Source organism: Cydia splendana, chromosome 18, assembly GCF_910591565.1.
Source record: "Cydia splendana chromosome 18, ilCydSple1.2, whole genome shotgun sequence".
NCBI classification, from domain to species: Eukaryota; Metazoa; Arthropoda; class Insecta; order Lepidoptera; family Tortricidae; genus Cydia; species Cydia splendana.
The window spans coordinates 1,130,012-1,150,199 of NC_085977.1; the positions used below are offsets into that span (position 1 = coordinate 1,130,012).

The following is a 20,188-nucleotide window of genomic DNA, read 5'->3' on the forward strand; positions in this document are numbered from 1 at the left end:
CAAGACACCGCCCGCCGCAGGTACGTGTGACAGAGAGCACACTACGTATTCGCGTGCAGAGAGTGTTTGACTCAACTATAGCAACTTAATAGACCATTGATAGACTTTATGTCGGCGTGATAAGGTTCACAAGTCGTCAGAAGAGTCATCGTGTAACGATGGTATTCCATTTGGTGTGCGTCTTAAAAATGAAAGGCACGTATTTAACCGGTCAACTAATTAATCGAATTTGGGTAGTTTAAAAAAATAGAAATGGCTACTAAAATTAATAGTTTGACAACAAAAACGGAGCCTTAAAATATATCAATATGAGTGGTATTTTAATGCCGTTACAGCTTTTGATTATTTTTAGGCAGGTACCGTAAAACGGGGTGAGTAGGTTTCGCGGGGAGCTATAGGTTATGAATGGGGAGAGAAGGATTGAGAGGGGGTGAGGTGGGTTTTTAAGGCTACTGCTACAAAAATAATGTATTCCAATTTAAAATGGAGCTATAGTAATATTCGTAATAAAAAAAATCGATCCAACAATCTTCCAAAATCACCTTTGTATGAAAAACCCTCTCACCCCAAATACGAAGCACTACGGGGTGAGGTGGGTTTTCCTCTTTATCGTCAAAGTTATGAAATGGAACTACCCAAAATAAAATACAAACTAAAATACAAACGTCCGAACCACTTATTATATACACCATTCAGTTTTCACATGTAAAAATAAAATTTTATCGAGGTTTGAAAGTCAAATTTCACCCAACTCACCCCATTTTACGGTAGGTAATTATACCATATTTGGGTCAAACAGATCACTGTGTTATGTCTTTCCTGTAGACATACACAAGAGTTAAGGGCTATAAAGGTTAATTTTCTTATTTAACCCTTATCCACGTGAAAAGGTCCTCCTTTTATTTAGAGAACTACGATAAAATCATTGCTTACATGCCCACAAGCTCTTAACTATTGCCCACAGGAGAGAAAAATGCACTGTTCGCGATAACACACTAGTTTTCTCTCCTGTGGGCAATAGTTAACAGCTTGTGGGCATGTAAGTAATGATTTTATCATAGTTCTTTAAATAAAAGGAGGACCTTTTCACGTGGATAAGGGTTAAATAAGAAAATTAACCTTTATAGCCCTTAACTCTCGTGTATGTCTACAGGAAAGACATAACACAGTGATCTGTTTGACCCATTTAATACCTTTAAACGAACAATTCTTGTTAATTTATATGTATAATAATACACGATGATTTTTGGAAAAGAAAAATATTAATATCTAGCCCAAATTAAACTTATTAGGCTAGGTCTCACGAAATTATATCATTGTTTAATGAATTAAAAGTTAAAACAGAATTAAAACGAATAACCACTAAATACATGGTTATCCTACATGAAGTAACTACGATACGTCAAGTGCCATCGATATGGCGGGAAATTTGACGGATGCATAACACATGGCAATGACAAGTTATTAGGTACTCATAAATTATCAATTGCCATTAAGTTTGTAAAGAGGCTATAACTCATAGATACCGTTTAGTACAGTGACAAGGATTTTAGGATAAAACTGATCTCAAAATTAAAATTATGATAAATAAAGTTTGTTTCCATGTATTACGACTTCAACGTGATCTACATCAATTACTGAGTTTGAAAAAAATGTTCCTGATCACCGATTAAAAATCATCGTGTCTATATTTCGGGGATCTCGGAAACGGCTCTAACGATTTCGATGAAATTTGCGATATGGGGTTTTCGGGGGCGAAAAATCGATCTAGCTAGGTCTTATCTCCCGGAAAACGCGCATTTTTGAGTACCTATTTATATGTTTTCCCAGTTGTCTCCCAGATATTTACCTTTAAATACCTCTTTTCTGCTTTTTTCATTTGTGTAAAAGCATTTTATCGTTAATACACCGTTAGATCGAAATATTATAAATGTAAGTAGGTACGTTTAATTTTAATAACATAATAATTAGTTGACATTTAGTATTTCGCATTCCAAATTACATATGTGTAATCGCACAAAACGCACTAAATTCCAATGCATAAATAGTTACACAATTGTGTTTATAAATCACAACGCCAGTTAATGACACGAATCATTTAACAATCCAGTACCTACGCCCACCGACAATCGCACGACAATCGCATCGCTGATATACGATAACGTCTATTCACAGCTTAACAAAGCATTATGTTTGTGCCATAAACGTCTCTATATCTATACGAATAAGGTTTACGTGTAAGATATAGATGGGCAAGATACCGAATAATGCCGAAACAAGTCCAGATAGAATGGGGAATTTTATTGAAAGACCCCTTCGCCGGTGGAGTGTTGTGTCAACAGGGCCGCGTAATGTGTGGACTATTGCCAACTTTGCCTGCCGACGGCACAGTTTTAGACAGAACAATGAGGAATGCAAAATAGGCAAATATGTGGAACGAGGAGTTGGCAATATTTTATTTGAGGCAAGGAATTGGTTGAAGGGGAGTAAAATGCAAGAATGTATTTGACGAAGATATATAAAAATATGTTCAGCGATATTTTAAGCTTTATAGGTAGTTAACTATAGTCTGTCTCTTTAGGTATTTAAATAAATGTAAACAAACAATTGGTACATTTTCGGGTAGTTATAACATTTATTGGTTAACCGACCAATTACAAAACCGCCTGGTTCTGTAACTAAAACGACCTGACTTTAACCTACATTATTTGATCGTGTAATGTTTTCATCTACCCTCAACTAGCATAAGGAGCCATTTGAGGGTAGATTTAGTTTACTTTTATTTAAATACCTAAAGATACACATTAAGTTATTTCAACATACAAAACGGACAATCCAGAATAACACGTAGGCACCTATCTAACCATTTAAAGTTACAATCTAGAATAAGTGAACCTATGACAACCGATTCTCAGTGCTCACCGGCTGACGGCCCGCGGCCGCCACGCGTCGCGTCGCTCAATATTTGCTCTCTACTAATGGCTTTCGCGAACGCTGCACTTTGAAAGTGAAATTATTATATTATTTAATATTAGCTGCTATGGGTGATCGATTTGCTAGGACTTTCTCCTTATACCTAAACATGATGATTATTAAATTTTACGAAAATAGGTAAAGTCAGGTTATGTAATATAGGACCATTAATAAGACTAATTGGTATATTGTAGCGCGCTATAATATTTGACAAATTCTTATTCGTAGAGCCAAATCACGTCATCTACCTATTTTACAAGATAAGTATTTATTGTGCGACTACTTGCAGCCTAAAGTCTAAAGCATTGAGTGAATTTAAAAAAATACACACATTTTTCAATAAAAAAAGGTTTTTAGGGTTCCGTACCCAAAGGGTAAAACGGGACCCTATTACTAAGACTCCGCTGTCCGTCCATCCGTCCGTCCGTCCGTCCGTCTGTCACCAGGCTGTATCTCACGAACCGTGATAGCTAGACAGTTGAAATTTTCACAGATGATGTATTTCTGTTGCCGCGATAACAACAAATACTAAAAACAGAATAAAATAAAGATTTAAGTGGGGCTCCCATACAATAAACGTGATTTTTGACCGAAGTTAAGCAAGCAAGTTGGATGGGTGACCGTTTTTATAGATAATGGTACGGAACCCTTCGTGAGCGAGTCCGACTCGCACTTGGCCGGTTTTTAAATGTATATTTACAGTGCGCTCGTTGATGTCTAATGCAGAAAAACATAAGAAATGATAAGAATAATAACAATTAGATGTCGATTTACATTAAGTAACATCGTCAGATGACAACCAAAACCCACTAATTACTACCACAAGTTCAGAGCCATATTGAACCGTACGTAAGTTGATTTTTGATTAATTATTTTTTAGCAATAAATTAGTTTTGGTTCTCATCTCTCGATATTACATTCTAGCAGTTGCAATAAAATATTTACGTTAATGTCTTAAGCTGAGACAGCCAACGCACCTGGATAAATACAAGCAATAAAATAACGACGACTCCCTTCGAAGATAGCAGTCTATTAGACGTGATAAAACGCATCAAAAACTGTAATCCCCCATTATTTTACCGCGGGAGATAGTTCATAATAATCGCATTAAATTTCGAACGCCCCCCGATGTTGCCAGCCTGGATAAACGCGGCAAATTGTGCGTGTACAAACAGCGAATAATAGAGTATTGTGTTACCCCTCGCGCGCGGAAGCTGTCCGATCTTAGATCGTTGCTCTAATAGTGATCTCATTTTGAGATAATGGTAAAACTATCGTGTATATGATCTAAGGAAGAAACGTTTGAAAGGTAGACATGCAGCATGCATTATATTTAACGGTTGCCAACAGATTGTAACTTCAGTATAAGCAAACTATTTTTTACAGCAATTTATAGGGTAATGTACGTACTTACGTAGGTACTAACCGGTTAATTAATGTTCTCTAAGTACCTTATTATTGAAATACTTTACTTAATTTCCAACCTAGATTTAAAATCTTAGGCAATATACAAATATAAATATTCAAAAGAAAACGCTTTTACATTATCAGTTATTACCGATTGATTGTGGATTCCATTATACCTAACGGTTCAAATCAAACTTAACTGAGTCAAAATAAATAAACAACTCCGTTGCATAACGGAGTCTGAATGCAACGGAGTCTGATAATTCTAATTGGATTCCCAATGCACTCCACCTGGTACATGTCAAAGCGAAGTGTCCATCCCCAAGACTGTGGGAAATGAAATAGCAAACAATTTCGCGGCGGGCTATTTCCCTCATAGAAAGATAAACTGCGGCCGCCTGCCGCTGACGCGTCCACTCGCGGCGCATTAGGCGCGCCTACACGCCAACTAAGTGTGTCACACACTTATTTTTTCCCCGCGGCAGTTTTAATTTTAGCTAGCTGACCGCGTGTTGCTGACGCCGTTTGATGTATAGCAACACTTATCGCTGCAGGTATTTTTCGAACGTGGAAATTAATTTCAAATTGTAAACGTGTCAAGTTTAAACTTTAAGGGCCCACTAGACGCTGAAGAACTTTTAGTAGTAACAAACTGGAGGGCGTTGTTTGCTCATTCCTCGTATTACCATAGATAAAATAATTTTAACTACGTATAGTCTGAACCGGGCCGAACCTTCGACTGCATCGACCTTATGCTATTTGCAGACGTGAGGCCTTATGTTTACCCAGCCAAAGCTCTAGTGGTGAACAAACATGGGACCGATCGGACGGAATTGCTTATTTTGTCTCTGCCTACAGACTCCCCCGGACACACAGGTACGCGAGTCCAGCCGCCGGGCGTTCCGCAAGGGACGTCACTCGGACCACTTTTTCTAGTGGTGTAATAATTCGGTGGACGGTATTCGAGTGCATGTTTTTTGTACAGACATCACTTGGTTAAGGTTTACCGTTTTAATCTCCTCTAAAGATGCTTATCTGTGCGGAAGCGTGCCTCTATTTTCGTACGAGAGTTTAATGACTTGAGTATTTGTTTGATCTGATTGCGCTTGAGCACATTGTTTTGTCTGCTTGTTTGCGGTGTTGTAAAGAAAAGGTAAATCAAACAGCCCGGTGGATTATAAACGCCGAACTAATTGCATATTACAATAAGTAAATACCGCGGAGGACTTTGTTTGACCATAATGACGTTATTCGCAAACTGACAGAGGCATATATGTATAGATAGAGAATAGGTAACCGGGACGAGGTACGGGCTTCAATACACAAGTGCGTCATTAATGACTAGGTTCTTTTGAATAGTTAACTAACCGGATAATAAATCATTGACTTAGTTTTTTCATGACGCACTACAAAAATAGGAGGTACCTATTTAATTTAATTTGAATAGAGTGATTTAATTAGGGTTATTCATGACGTGAGTTGCGTCAGTTGCAGCGTTCGAGCCGCGATTTCGAAACGTTTCGTGCCTAATTATCCCCCGATTAGCCGCCATCTTTGTTTTCCGAGCTGTTCGAGATAGACAGTTTATTATTGTTGACTCAATCAGTTTGTTTGTACTTTCTCCCAGTCATCTCAGACTACTGGGTTTTCTATGGAACCAAGTTTTGGATTCTCAATTATTGTCTTTGGGTTTGTATTGTCTACCGTTCGAGTGGTGTCGGGTGACTGCCATCTTGTCTCTCGAGTGTTCCAAATTCGAAATTAGTTTACGTTTCGAGTTGAAATTTTCATTGTTTTTAATAAAATTTAAGTCTGTGATATAGTCCGTTTTTTAGGATTACAAAGAAGGGTAAGCGATCTTGACGTACATTACGATATTTACGATACAAGTGCTAAAAATAGGAAATTCGCAACGAGTGGCGATACATTAAAAATTAGGCGGAGTATTTTAAGTCGACACAAGTTGCAAATTACTTATACACACTTATATATATACAACGTTTTACGGTACGTATGGCGTTTTAAATTTTCGACATACCTAGTCACGTACATAATGTGCAAATTATCAATATTGCACTAGTGCGGTAAAGTAGCACTATATGTACTGTAAAGCATCTGTAAAGCTGTAAAAGAAAGAGTTTTTTCATACATAGATTGGAATACATAATCTACAATAAAATTTTGTAGACAAACTATTTTTTAACCAAGGGCTTTAAGGTTAGGGGGGGGGGGGTCTCAAGGTCAAATTATAGTTATGTGTTCGCAATTCGCCTTCTGTTTACTGTGACAAAACGGTAAATCACACAGGACAATGTTTTTGTAATGTTATTTTTATGATCCAGGTGCTCTGATGTCAGTTTAGCATTGCCAAAATTTGTTATCTGCCTCTCTAATGCAAATAAAGAAATTTCGATTACAATTTTCGCGGTAGGGCCTTGTATTTCGCGGCGGTGCAGTGTAAAAGTAATGCCATCGCACACTGTCCCTCTGTGTATTTTACTGTGACAAAATTACACTAAGTACATTGTGGTTTATTTTATGGTCCACCCTAACTTAACGATCTGCCCTGGCACTCCTGGCTCATCACAGCATTGTCTTGTAACACATCCCCAAACGAGTAGCATCGTGTAGACAAGTGATCGCAATTGGCCGGCGGCAACGCGATACTCCGTGCACCTGCAGGGAGGGCTCAGCCGATCAAGTTACAGAGTACGATCGTGTCAGACACGTTACGGTAATTGTAATAGTACTTGAAGTATTCCTTGGAGTTGTTTGAGGTGCGATTTTTCACACGAATAATCAAAAAATGGTCAATTTGAACCGTCTTACACTCTGTTCATTGTCAAATCTAGTTAAGCAATCATTCTAATATATACCTAAATATATATGTTTGTAGCACTAACTTTTACTACGTGACCCTGACCCGACCCCAATATCGCGAAAAAAATTGGCATTCTTTGGACGTTTACCTATAACACACGGGAATTATATTTTCTTGGCCCTATTTGTCCATCTCCAGCTTTTCATCACAGAAGGGTCATTATGCTTCAAGTGCAATATGGTTCTTTTTATCTATAAGATAGAAAGGTCCTTATTGCACATGAAGCATAAAGACCCTTCCCTGATGGAAAAACACATTTGACATCGCCAGAATCTTCGGAAAGTGTCTGGTCTGTCTCATTAATCTCTGGTTACTAAGTCGCGCGCGCGGCCGCCCGGCACGGAGGCTTGTTTTACTTACTTCGGCTTTTTATTGTGCTTAATGGTGTTTACCCAGGCTCAGGTTTGCCACCATTGATGGAAAATCGGTATTGAGAATAAAGGGATTCTTGAGATTTTGGTCGTGATTTGAATATGGGTCAATTTTCAAATAGGCAGTTTTTGCTGTCCCACGGCTAAAACTCGAAGTCCATATAGGACTAAAAGACTGGGTATGTATATATTTTCATTCAATGTGTTATAAGTAGGGATGTACCGACTAGTCGGGAAAGCCGACTATCCGGCCACATTTGTAGTCGGCGATTAGTCGGCGACTAGTCGGCAAAAATGGCCGATTAGTCGGCACTTTATTAGTGAAAGAAAAACAGAATAAAAGAAATCAACAGTCAATATGTTTTTGTCTACTTTACTAAAATACCTATTCAGGGTACATACAAAAACTTTTGTTCGTATAATTGACCGTTTGATCGTTATCGTATGTTGGTGGGCTGGTGTTTTCCTCTACAGGTCGATCTCAACTGATTCTCGTGTAATTTCATGGCCAAGTTCCATAGTTAAATGATTTTATTATTATTCAGTTTTTGTTTTATTTTTTAAATGGTGGAGCCATGGGGAACTGTTAATGTTATTGCAAAATTTAGAGAGTTAGATAGGGCACGTTGTTCGTAAAGACGCTGACCACAGGGCATAGGTTCTTAACTGGCGACTACGTATACGTAATAGAGCCTTTGAAATACCTCTTACAAGCTGTACTGACGGTCTGCTCAGGATCGCAAATAAAAGAAAGACAGAAATTGAACGAGGATTCTTGTGATAGGTCTTTGAACCTGTAGAGAACACTTTTTAGCCAAGCTAATATGATGAATAGCGCAACCAAAGGACCAAAACTATTGTTTTTCACCTGAAGTATATCACCATATAGACTTGTTTAAATCGTATAAAACTGTAAATAAGTATGTATGTACTATTGTGTGCCCTTACAGTCATGTCATGTCATGAACTGGCCTTTTAAATTGTAACACCTTATTATGTACATGACAATGCAATATTGAATAAATTACTAAATGACTAAACTTATACGAAACTAATGATCTGGCCGACTAGCCGACTAGTCGGCCGACTAATCGGCCATTCGAGCGCCGATTAGTCGGCTAGTCGGCTAGTCGGCCAAATCAATAGTCGGTACATCACTAGTTATAAGCTTTAAAAATAATGTACAACTGTATCTAAAATATTATTTGTTTCTGACAAAATCTCATTTGAAGTTCCAAAAACGGCGGAATTTACCGCTTTTTCGCGTGTCCCAGTGGCGGCATAGCGCAATAAAAACAATCATAACTTTGGATGTAGGCAACGTATTATAAATAACTTTGTATTTTTATAAAGAAAATTTTCCAGAGAATTGATTTAATCATATTGGTAAATGATTGCGTCATTTAATAAAACAAGGGAAGCCTTTTTATCTTTGTCCCGCGCGGCACCTGTTTTGTTATGACTTAAATATACCCCCTATAATCTTCTATGTCTATTGAATAACGTTAACGTTGGTACGTAGTTGAAATAAAAATGTATATTTTATAATTTATTTATTTAATCGTATGGCAAACATATTTTAAAAATAGAAACAAATATGTACAATCAGATGTCTACACTAAGACCATTCAGCCACTTTATGGCTTCGTCGCTCAGGGTGATCAGGTCTTCGGGAGGACCGGCGACATAGCGCGTTATAGGGCAGTCTTGGATTATATGCTGGATGGTTATATTATGATATTTTATAATAATAGTTGCAAATATAGTGTTAAAATATATAGTAAAATAAATAAGTGAATCGGTTGTATTGTGTAGGAAATATCACTAAAAAATATTATTGGCGACATGTCGCGACATTTGTATGGCGACATTTATACGGGTATTTTGACCGTATAAATGTCGATTGTGGCATACAAATGTCGACATAGTGTCATACAAATGTCGAGAAGGTGCCATATAAATGTCGCCAGGGTCTTACAAATGCAACAAAAATAATAAATAGTAGCATATAAATTTTGATACTGCCATACAATGTCGAAAAAATGCCTTATACATGTCAAAAGCGCCTTACAAATGGCTAAATAGTGCCATACAAATGTCGATCTTTAAACGTCCATATCTAGCTAACTATAAAAAGTAGATAAGTGCCTCGTACAGTATATTTTTTGTTGTTAAAAACCCTTTCTAAAACGATGATCATAAATCAGATTTTCCAAAAATAAAAAATTGCCATACAAATGTCGAAAAAACACCCTCTTCAAAAATTGACCCATATACGTTTGATAGAATTGTCTATGGATTGACATGGATGAATGTAATTTATTAAAATAAAGGGATATTTTCTTGTCTATCATCTTTAATTGAACACTTAGAATAGGCTATACTTGCTATTAAAGTATTTTTTTTTAAATCAACTGGTTTATATTGTGTGTTCAAGATCAGATAGTCATCATTGGTAGGTATATATTTCAAGCTGATTTCAGGTTTCGAACTATCATAAAAACGTTTTGCCACTATATGGAATTTATGAAATACTAGCAACATAACAAAACGATCAACTACCTACTCTTTATAGTTCTACACGATTTATATAAAAATAGAAATTGTGTCTAAAAATACTTCTGTCCACGTTTCTCTATTAACGGGCCGGTATATGACGTTTTCGATTTAGACCTCACTTTGTGACCATAATTTGTTCAATAAATGTTTAATAATTGCATTAAATTACACGTAAATTTGTTCACGAAGTAACCGTGTACCGACTCTTCATGCCATTATATTTTTAATTTGCTGTTATTCTCTACAAATCGACACTAAAAGTATCAAAAAATCATAATATGGGTCAATTTCACCACACGAGCATTTTTGTCTAATTTCCATGGAATTTTGAAATACCAACATTACACAAAAAAAAATTTGCTGATAATTTGATAAAAAATATAATAAACATTAATTTTCTTATGGGATAAAAATATTCATAAAACTATAAAAGTTATTTCAATTTAAAATTTTGGTCAGGGCACGGGAATTAGTGTGTCCATGGGAATTAGATTTTATAAGGACGGAAATTAGAACATGGCACGGGAATTGTTTTCTTAACTTATTTTGGTAGTTAAAACTATTATTTATGTATATTTTAATCTACAATAATATACTGCAACCATACTGAAGTGGCATCGAACATATTTACCTTCTTTAATTGTAGTTTCGGACGACAAATCTACGAAAGTATGATACTCTAAAAACTACATATCTGACTAATAGTTTCCTTTATTTTAATGGCAACTAATCTCTCTTTCTTAGTAAAATGTACATACATATTTCAAAACAATACTTTGAGTAGTTTCGTAAACTTGTCCGCCTTACAGACAAAACTATTCATTAAAAAGTATCATTATGTATCTGCATGTAGATAGGTACAAGGTGTATGATCTGGTATATGACCGTATAGGAAATGATACTGAGAAATAAATAGGGGCACAGTGAGAAGAAGTTATTGTGTAAGTTAATCCGAAGAAATCGAATATGCTGCCTTCATAAATTCATAACACAAAGATTGTTTGAACACATATGAGGTAAGGTGGGGTAAGACTATCACCACCGGGGTAAGACTATCACTTGTATGGAATCCTCATACTGTTAGTCTTGCCCCGATCAAAATAAACTAAGTTAGTCTTACCCCGCCTTACTTTACACATAGGTATACGGGGTGTCCCTGCCCTCCGGGAAAATCTTCAAATTGGTTAAGTAATTTCTCAAAAATATCATAAACTTCCTAAAAAAAAACTTCCAAAAAAAATACCCCCTGGCACTGACTAAAATAACCGACTTGGTTTCACATTACATCTCAAAACTTTTTTGTAGTAGAAGAACTGCGTTGCGAGACTTGCATCTTTTTACATGTAATGTTTTGATAGGATCCCATCTCTTTTTGTATGCTGTCCTTTTTTTTGGGTAATCATACCCATACCATACTGATACTATGTATACACATATCATAACTATACACATCTTTATTCATACTCATATCGTACATCGTAGTGTACCTTTACTTTCCCTACTAATTGTAAGAACTAAAAGGTAACGTTGATATCGCATATATTTCTATAGGATTATAAACTTATTTATGCAGTTATTAGATCTTTAGAACGTGACTAATATTATGATGTTTATTGGCTTAAAATGCTAAAACCGAATTACGTTTCAAATTTGTAACTTGTGGGTATGCTAGAAATACCTTAGAATAATGATGATTGTGAGTGATTGTGTCAGTGACAAAACTAAGGGATTTTAAAGTGGGATTTTAAACGGTCTCCCAGATATTTAAACTTTATACGGCATACGCTGTCAGATGTCAAATTTACAAAAAAAAACATTGTAAATTTGATTCATTTTGTTTCATGTAACCTTAGGTACAGGTATTATAATATGTATGTAATAATTCCAAAAATAGTTTTATGTTTATATAATATTTTAATGTTATAATATGATCAATGAATAAGGTAAGGTGGGCCTTGCCCCACTAACAGTACGAGGATTCCATACAAGTGATAGTCTTACCCCAGTGTCGTCTTACCCCACCTTACCTTACGTATTAAAATTGCCCGGGTCATTCGGGTCCACGCTGTAAGTATGTACTATAGTACTTATACTAAAAAACCGTTCACAGATTTTCGTGCATTCTTTAAGATTTCCTTAAATGTAAAATATAAAGATATACGTCATATTATTATTACATATAATATATATTCAATGCCAATATATATATGTAATAATAATATGACGTAAACATTGCCAATTAACTTACAGTGCCCCCAATAAAAGATTTTTTGACAATATATGTAATACTTTCTAATTCCCGTGCCACTTAATCAGCTGTTTTAGGTAAATATTCCATGGGAATTAGGGCACAGAAATTAGAATTCGTAATAAAATAATTCGCCAAAAATTTAAATCGTGTTTGACCAAACTGTTAGGTTATCGCTTACATAAAGATACATAAAGGGCTCCTAAATATGACAATTGTTATTGAAAAGCTATGTGGGAAATAAAATTTATAAGGGCATCGAAATTAGTAAAAAATTGTCGCCCACCCGGATTCCGATATACTTACGCGATTTCCTCGAACACGCCGCGGCTTGACGTACATCGGCTTGCTTTAAGAGACAGCCGAATACTGCCAGTACAGGTGAGGCGGGACACGAGGCGGTTCAAATACAGACTTCGGCTGTCAGAGCCCTTTGAGTTTTGCCGACGAAATCGTACTCGCGCGCTCGGACAAAATTTAAACTTCGATCACGAGTTATTTACCACAATGAAGTTAACAGTGTATGTGCTCAGTGATAGTAAATATCATCTAATTTAAGTATTTGACCCTAAATTAGTGATACTAATGTAGAATTTTTCGTAGGATTTTTCATTATGCTCAAAAGTAGATTCCGGACAGGGCACGGGAGTAGTAATTTGAGCCTTTAGGTATTTTTAAGTGTACTCTAAAAACCAATTAATCAGTGAATTCATATGGAACTCGGTGTGAAAGTGTGACATCTTTATGTAAAAAAAAAATGGTAAGTATTATCTGATGCTAACCCGCGATTTTCATCACGGACAGAAAAAAAATCGTGTTCAGAAATTGACCCATATGGAGTTCCGTTTGAGACAGAAGCAAAACAATTTTGTCTTTGACAGTAATTGAATTATTGTGTGATTTTGAAAGCTAGATAACTCAACTACCAATTTATTATCGATTTATATTTTTACTCACAAAGACAACACAGAAATTCAATCTCAAATGTAAACTTTCGAACAATTTCCATACATTGACGCCATCACTCAAAATTCTTCTTTGACTCAGATGCCCGCTGGGCTCAAGTCAAAGCAGACGTATAGCTGCTTTGACGCTAATGACAGCTGCTTTAGACAATTATATTGACATTAAATCATATACGCATACGAGAAAGTATACCAGTAAATAAATTGTATTTCAAAAAATAGGGTAAATAAATAACAGCTCGCGTCTCATTTCAAATTTGATTTGCTATTATTTACGGGTCATAATGGTCGAAAACCGCAGTAAACTATCTTAAAACATTACGATTACAGTCGAATTTAAGTATTATGTTACTTCAAAACCCGCTTAAAATGAAAAAAGTTTAAAGACTCATCTTTACTGATTGGGATAAAATTTCATTATGCTGGTATTCATTTTGCGTAATTTTAAAAACATATATGACTTCTGTACGTCAGTGAATTTTGATGACAATTGTAATTTTGTATTTATATTAGAGAACTTAAAATATTGCCTATTAACCGGAAAGGTTTTGTAATTCGTATAAGTAATACTTGAAAGCCTTGTACCTAGATCTGTAGGTAATACCATGGAACATGGATTACGACGAATAAATGATTATGTAGGTATACGAGTATGCCGTTCGTTCCGTCTATATGTATAATGCGTGTACGTGCTGTTCTCTGAAAATTTTCAAGAATCTTCAAGAAAAAATAACGGCAAGACCAGCACTAAGTATTAGCGAGTTTTTGCGGCTTTGGAGACCGAGATAAAGCTTACAGGCCAAATACCGCTGCGGCCTGGTTATTGTTATGTATACCTATGTATCGAATGTTCTATAAATTTACTATAAAAAACAATGTTTTATTTCAATTAGGTCTACATCTTGTGCATATCTGAAGTATTTTCGTACTAAACTTGAAACTTTCGTTGAAACTAAATAAAATAATTATTCCTAATGTACAGTCACCTGCAATAATATGTTACACAACGAAGGCCGCAAAAATATCTGACAAGATCTTATATGTAGTGTAGTGTGTAGACCCATGCACATATTTTTGCGGCCTTCGAAGAGTAACATATTATTGCAGGACTGTACATAAATGTTTCGGTGATTTTGAGATTATTTTCCAAGTTCACATTTCTCAACTGATTCTCCGGAAAAATTGTAAGCAGGTTCGATAGAATTATCCTGTTTCGCTTTTTTTGGAAAAAGTTCAAATAGGCAAAAAATTTAAGGACTAAGGCGCTAGTAGGGTCTGTGACACTTAAGACCATTGTGATTACGCCACGTAACTATCGACAACTACATCATAAAGGCTATATACGATCGACGTTATCCAGCACTAAAATAATACCGGTATAATTTATTGATTTATTTTCATTTTATTAATTTAATAGCGAAACAGACATCGAATATACCACATAAAAGTTCATCAGTAAAGATACCTATTAGGGGTACATTATTAGCCAACACTGTTTCTACTTAAGCGGTATCCAGACTAGTCAATTTTTCGCCAATCTGATTAAATTGCCCGATCGAATCAGGACGTGCGGATACAAACACCAATTTGGCTCGCTGAATTCAACCGCCGATAATGACCGATATTACCGAAAAATGAGGTGCGGATGCAAGAATACCAATTTGTGACGCCAGTATTTTCGTTCTGGAGCATAATTTCAATTTAGAAGGCTCTAATATCACCATAAATCTAAAATTGGTGATTAAATGGGAGATTGGCGCCAATTGTTTTCCTGATCAAATCGGTCGATTTGATCAGGAAAATAATTGGCGGCCCGTCTGGATACCACTTTATATATTTTTATATTTAAGTTTTATCCGCCAAAATGGAATTGCCACCCTGCCGAAACTTTATTTATTTAAATTCCCATTGAATGGATTGACGCCTTATGAAAAACCGTATTAAACCGTATTTAACCGTAGTAAATAACATTTTACATCTGACTTAATGACATCTTGTTTTATTCGCTTTAATTTTACAAAACGCGTATCTCGACAAAGCAATATTAAGTAGTAAAACAGTCAATAATCAAATGAATTAAATAGGTACGTCACGTGTGACATAAACAGACAAGGAAAGCAAGATTAAATGTATTGTTTCTCTTTCATCTTTCAATGGAACGCTTTTACAATCTCTGTTCCTCAAAGGAGGCTAGTGGTAAATTCTAATCTAAAAGGCCAAACTTAAAAAAACATGATGGGTCACTGACCTGTCCCAGTAAAGTGAGGTAGTGTGCGTGAAATGCGCTTGTGTGTGAAATGGGGTAAATTGACAGAATCTGAAATTTTACCCACCGCTACCGTCGCCTTAATGTTCTGTTACTTTAAATACAAGTCAATATCCCTATTAGTGCATTCAATCATTTTCATCAATTCATAAATATTCAATCATACCTAAGGGCATGATTAAGTATAGCAAAACATTGCAATAGTTTACTTACGTCACGAAAAAAATATTACACCAAGTAACCGAAAGTGAATGTTTACAAGATCCCCAACAAATTTGCAATGAAACCCAACACGATTTCACACCTATCGAAAGAATGAACCTTTGCATAGTATCGTATGACGATAAATTGGCTGCGCTAAGTTAGCAGCCGGTGTCAAGTTGCGCGCATGCGTCGCGTCGACGCCATTTTGAAAAAGTTTTGCACGATGGAAATATATCCCGCCTCTTTGCTTTTACGGACCATTTGATGGCCTTTTAGGAGATTTGTTTACAGTTTTAAAAATAAAGTTTTTGCGAGGTTTAATTTAATAGATTGCTAATAGCACTTTTATTTTCGCGTAAGTAATTTAAATTGAAGCTACATTCCCAATTTCCTTCAAGAAATTTTCACATCATCCCATCAAGTATTCGAGTCCCAGGGATAGACAACGTAAAAAACTTAGTCCCCGAGGATTTGACTTTTCATACATTTTATATGAATTCGCGTGCGTGAACTTAGAAGTAACATTTCTGTCGGCATGATTTCACGTCCGCAAGACTCGGACGAGGCTCAATTTGAAAATAACTCAGGCATGTCATTCTTTCCTACCAACTTCTATTAATATGGACAGGCAATTAGTGCATCTGGAGTCATATTGGGTAAAATTTACACCACAACAGTCTATGGTCAAAACGTATTTATTGTGTTCAATCAAAGAAAATAGAGTTATGTTAATTAGTTATTTATACGTCATACTTTCATGGAAGTTTGACGTTTAAAATAACACTTGCACTGCGTGAGCTATCAAAATCTCTGCAGACTTTTCTTGGTCTAACTCTATGTAGTTTTTATTGCAATAAAATGTGACGTTATCAACTAAAAGGTACCACATTGTCGGCTGTCGATAAGGTTAATTTCAAATTAAAGCTTGTTGACAGTAAGAAACCTAATTAATTTATGAACTACTTCCTAATATATTATGCAATTGATAATAATTAAGTAATCAGAATATAATAATATTTTGCTGATGAAACCCTATTCGAAAACGTTTTCAGTCATATCCATAGCGTATTCATGGTTGTTGAACTAACTCTGTACATGGCGACCCTGTCTAAATCTGTGTTTTGAAAGACCTGTATGAATCACTCACTGGCAAACCTGGGGTCGTTGGATGCGGGGTACCACGAGGCCCCGCGCATGTCTCCGTAGTGCGGCAGGTCCGAAGGTGCGCAGCCGTAGCCCTGCACGGGTTGCCCGTACAGCGGCACGGCGTACGGGTTGCCCGCCATGCACGAGCCCCCGCCGAGCGGGGAGTTGATACTGCTGCCGGAGGAGTTTGACCTGGGGAGGGAAAAGATCGTTAGGACTTGGGTTATTTCAAAAGGGGTAATTCCAGGGCACGTTAAAATATTATTCTACATAAACTCTGGCAAACCAGCTTTGTCAATAGAAATATCTTTAATACAATGCCGCTCTTATTACGAAATCTAGGCGTCTGGCAGCTATCATCTTAAAACGGGATAGCTTTTTCTATGCTTAACCCTTAGTTTGTAATTCAGAAGAGTTAATTCCGTATCTTGTTCTGTCGTTATTGAACCAATCTAACCCTGATAATTGTTATGTTAAACGGTCATCTTTGCTCTTTGTGGTGTTTGTACGCCCACACAATGTCATTGAGTTGGCGTGTGTCATGTTCAAGACAATTTCAAAGGTAAAATGTTGCAATACCATATGGGAACAACAAATATTCCGGCGTGAGAATGCCATTTTTATGTGTACCGTAAAATGGGGTGAGTAGGGTCAAAACTGAAATTCAAACCTCGATAACATTTTATTTTTACATATGAAAACTAAATGGTGTATTATATAATAAGTGTTCCGGACGTTTTTGTATTTTAGTTTTTAATTTATTTTGGGTAGTTCCATTTCATAACTTTGACGATAAAGAGGAAAACCCACCTCACCCCGTAGTGCCTCGTATTTGGGGTGAGAGGGGTTTTCATACAAAGGTGATTTTGGGAGATTGTTGGATCGATTTTTTTTTATTATGCGTATTACTATAGCTCCATTTTAAATTGGAATACATTATTTTTGTAGCAGTAGCCTTAAAATCCCTTCTCACCCCCCTCTCAAACCTTCTCCCCCCATTCATAACCCACCTCTCCCCGCGAAACCTACTCACCCCGTTTTACGGTACTCCGCAGAGTAAGGTTTGGTTTGTTTGTCAAGTTTGTTAGGTTTGTCATAAAAGTAGGGGACATGTGGGTATAATGATCCCTCGGAGTAAAATGATTCCCCATCGTATCTGAGCAACTACGGGTGCCATCTATCTAAATATGCAATAAACGTATGCCCCGTGACCCCGCCAGTTGCCTCTTAAAGTGTCATGACGGTACCAGCATGCAGCGAGATTTTATTAGGAAATAATTAAAAAAATATATGTCTAATCTACGGTAAGTATGCCTATTTTCCGAATTCCATTACTTTTAGCATGTTACGTTTTATTCAAATTATGTTTCACTGTCGGATCTTAATGATGTTTATCTATACTTTAACGATGTTTATACTGACGCAAGTTTTTTGAAAGTTATATTTTTATCGATGTTTTCAATAAATAAACGCTGGAATCGACTGACTTAAATGATTAAGACGAAGAAACCTTGATAGGTATTACAAAGGAATCATCTGTGATTATTTTAAGTCTACCCTAGGGATCGTTTTATACATACCTATGTATAAAATAATCCTTTACTAAACCTTTAGAAAACATAACATAATTATTTAAATATATAAAAAACACGAGAAATAAGTATGCAGTTAATACTTAGTTTTAGTTAAGTAAACGGACTATTCATAAAGACCTAAATCTTGTGTTTTTGTCTCCAACTGTGAACACAGTAAAGTTTCTCCCTTAAAGGGATCATTATACCCACATCTCCCCTAATTTAAGAAAAAAATATTTTTAAATATTTAATTAAAATCAAATGTAAGCATATGTACAAGTTTTTGTGACATTTGAAACCTATTTTAATTAAACCTATACCTACGATGGCTATTGCGCAGTGTTCCATAATATTTCATTTACCGCCGACACCGCCGATTACCTATAGTCTAAAGAGTTTGTTTTGTTTGTATTTTTTTATTTGTGGTACCGATATAATTTTAGGCCATCATTGTCAACAATCGCCGTTAACCATTAGATTAGAATCCACAAGTACATCAAAATCTTTAACGTATAGTGCGACATAAAATAGTACAAATTAAATAAAATGGAACTAAAAATTTTCCATACTAAATTGCTGCCATGTTTAAGAATTTTACGTCAAAAATGTGACAGTTCCGTATGAAGTGGCGCCCTCAATAATTTTCTACTATTTCTTGTCGGACTATAGACTTCCATTATTATGTTGAATACAATTTTATAAATGACTGCTTCACATTGTGGTGTATTTGCAGAATGAGCTATGTACTCAATGGAACCTCCTACGCAAATCAACAGCATCTCTTCTTATAAACCACTTTAGTTAAGTATTTGCAATATTTGCATGGAACTACACGAAAGGACATACACTACAGAAACTGCAAAGCGCTCTCTCTTGTATGAGCACTATAGTTACTAGCTTCGCTTTTAATAGGTACCAGCACTAATTGCGACCCCAATGAGGATTTTGACCTCAACCAGGAAGCTAGTACCTACAACGTTAGCAGTGAATGGTTCCGATGTAAATGGTTTTCGTTTGTAGGTTATGGGCCTAGCATGCGTTCATTGAGCTATATCGCTCAGTAGTGTTTCGAAACAACACGAGTTTCTACAATAAATAGATATTATACATCTGTATGACTTATGAAAATGTAATTAATATAAAAAATGATAAAAAGAATTGTGAGCATTTGTAATTTTGTATCACCAACAAAAAAGACAATTGAGAACTCTAAGTCTGTGTATGGTCCAAGTATTTGGACAGCTTAACCTTCTGGCTTAGCTTACTTCTGTAAGTTCCTAAGCACTTAATTAATATAATTATCTTTATCTTTACGCCTTATAAGTATAAAAAAATTGATTGGAATAAAACGACATGTTAGGTACCGTAAAATGGGGTGAGTTGGGTGAAATCTGACTTTCAAACCTCGATAAAATTTTATTTTTATATGTGAAAACTGAATGGTGTATATAATAAGTGGTTCGGACGTTTGTATTTTAGTTTGTATTTTATTTTGGGTAGTTCCATTTCATAACTTTGACGATAAAGAGGAAAACCCACCTCACCCCGTATTTGGGGTGAGAGGGTTTTTCATACAAAGGTGATTTTGGAAGAT

The 20,188-nt window shown here is 35.9% G+C and overlaps 1 protein-coding gene across 2 annotated transcripts in view; it reads right to left on the minus strand.

The window, feature by feature from the left end:
• Window positions 1-20,188, minus strand: part of LOC134799288 (homeobox protein Nkx-2.1-like) — a 62,442-nt gene that overhangs the window by 34,607 nt on the left and 7,647 nt on the right. For both annotated transcript variants that reach the window (XM_063771666.1, XM_063771667.1), the window contains one exon: window positions 17,022-17,212. In XM_063771666.1, the coding sequence (XP_063627736.1) occupies window positions 17,022-17,212 (191 nt within the window). The remainder of the gene's footprint in view (window positions 1-17,021; window positions 17,213-20,188) is intronic.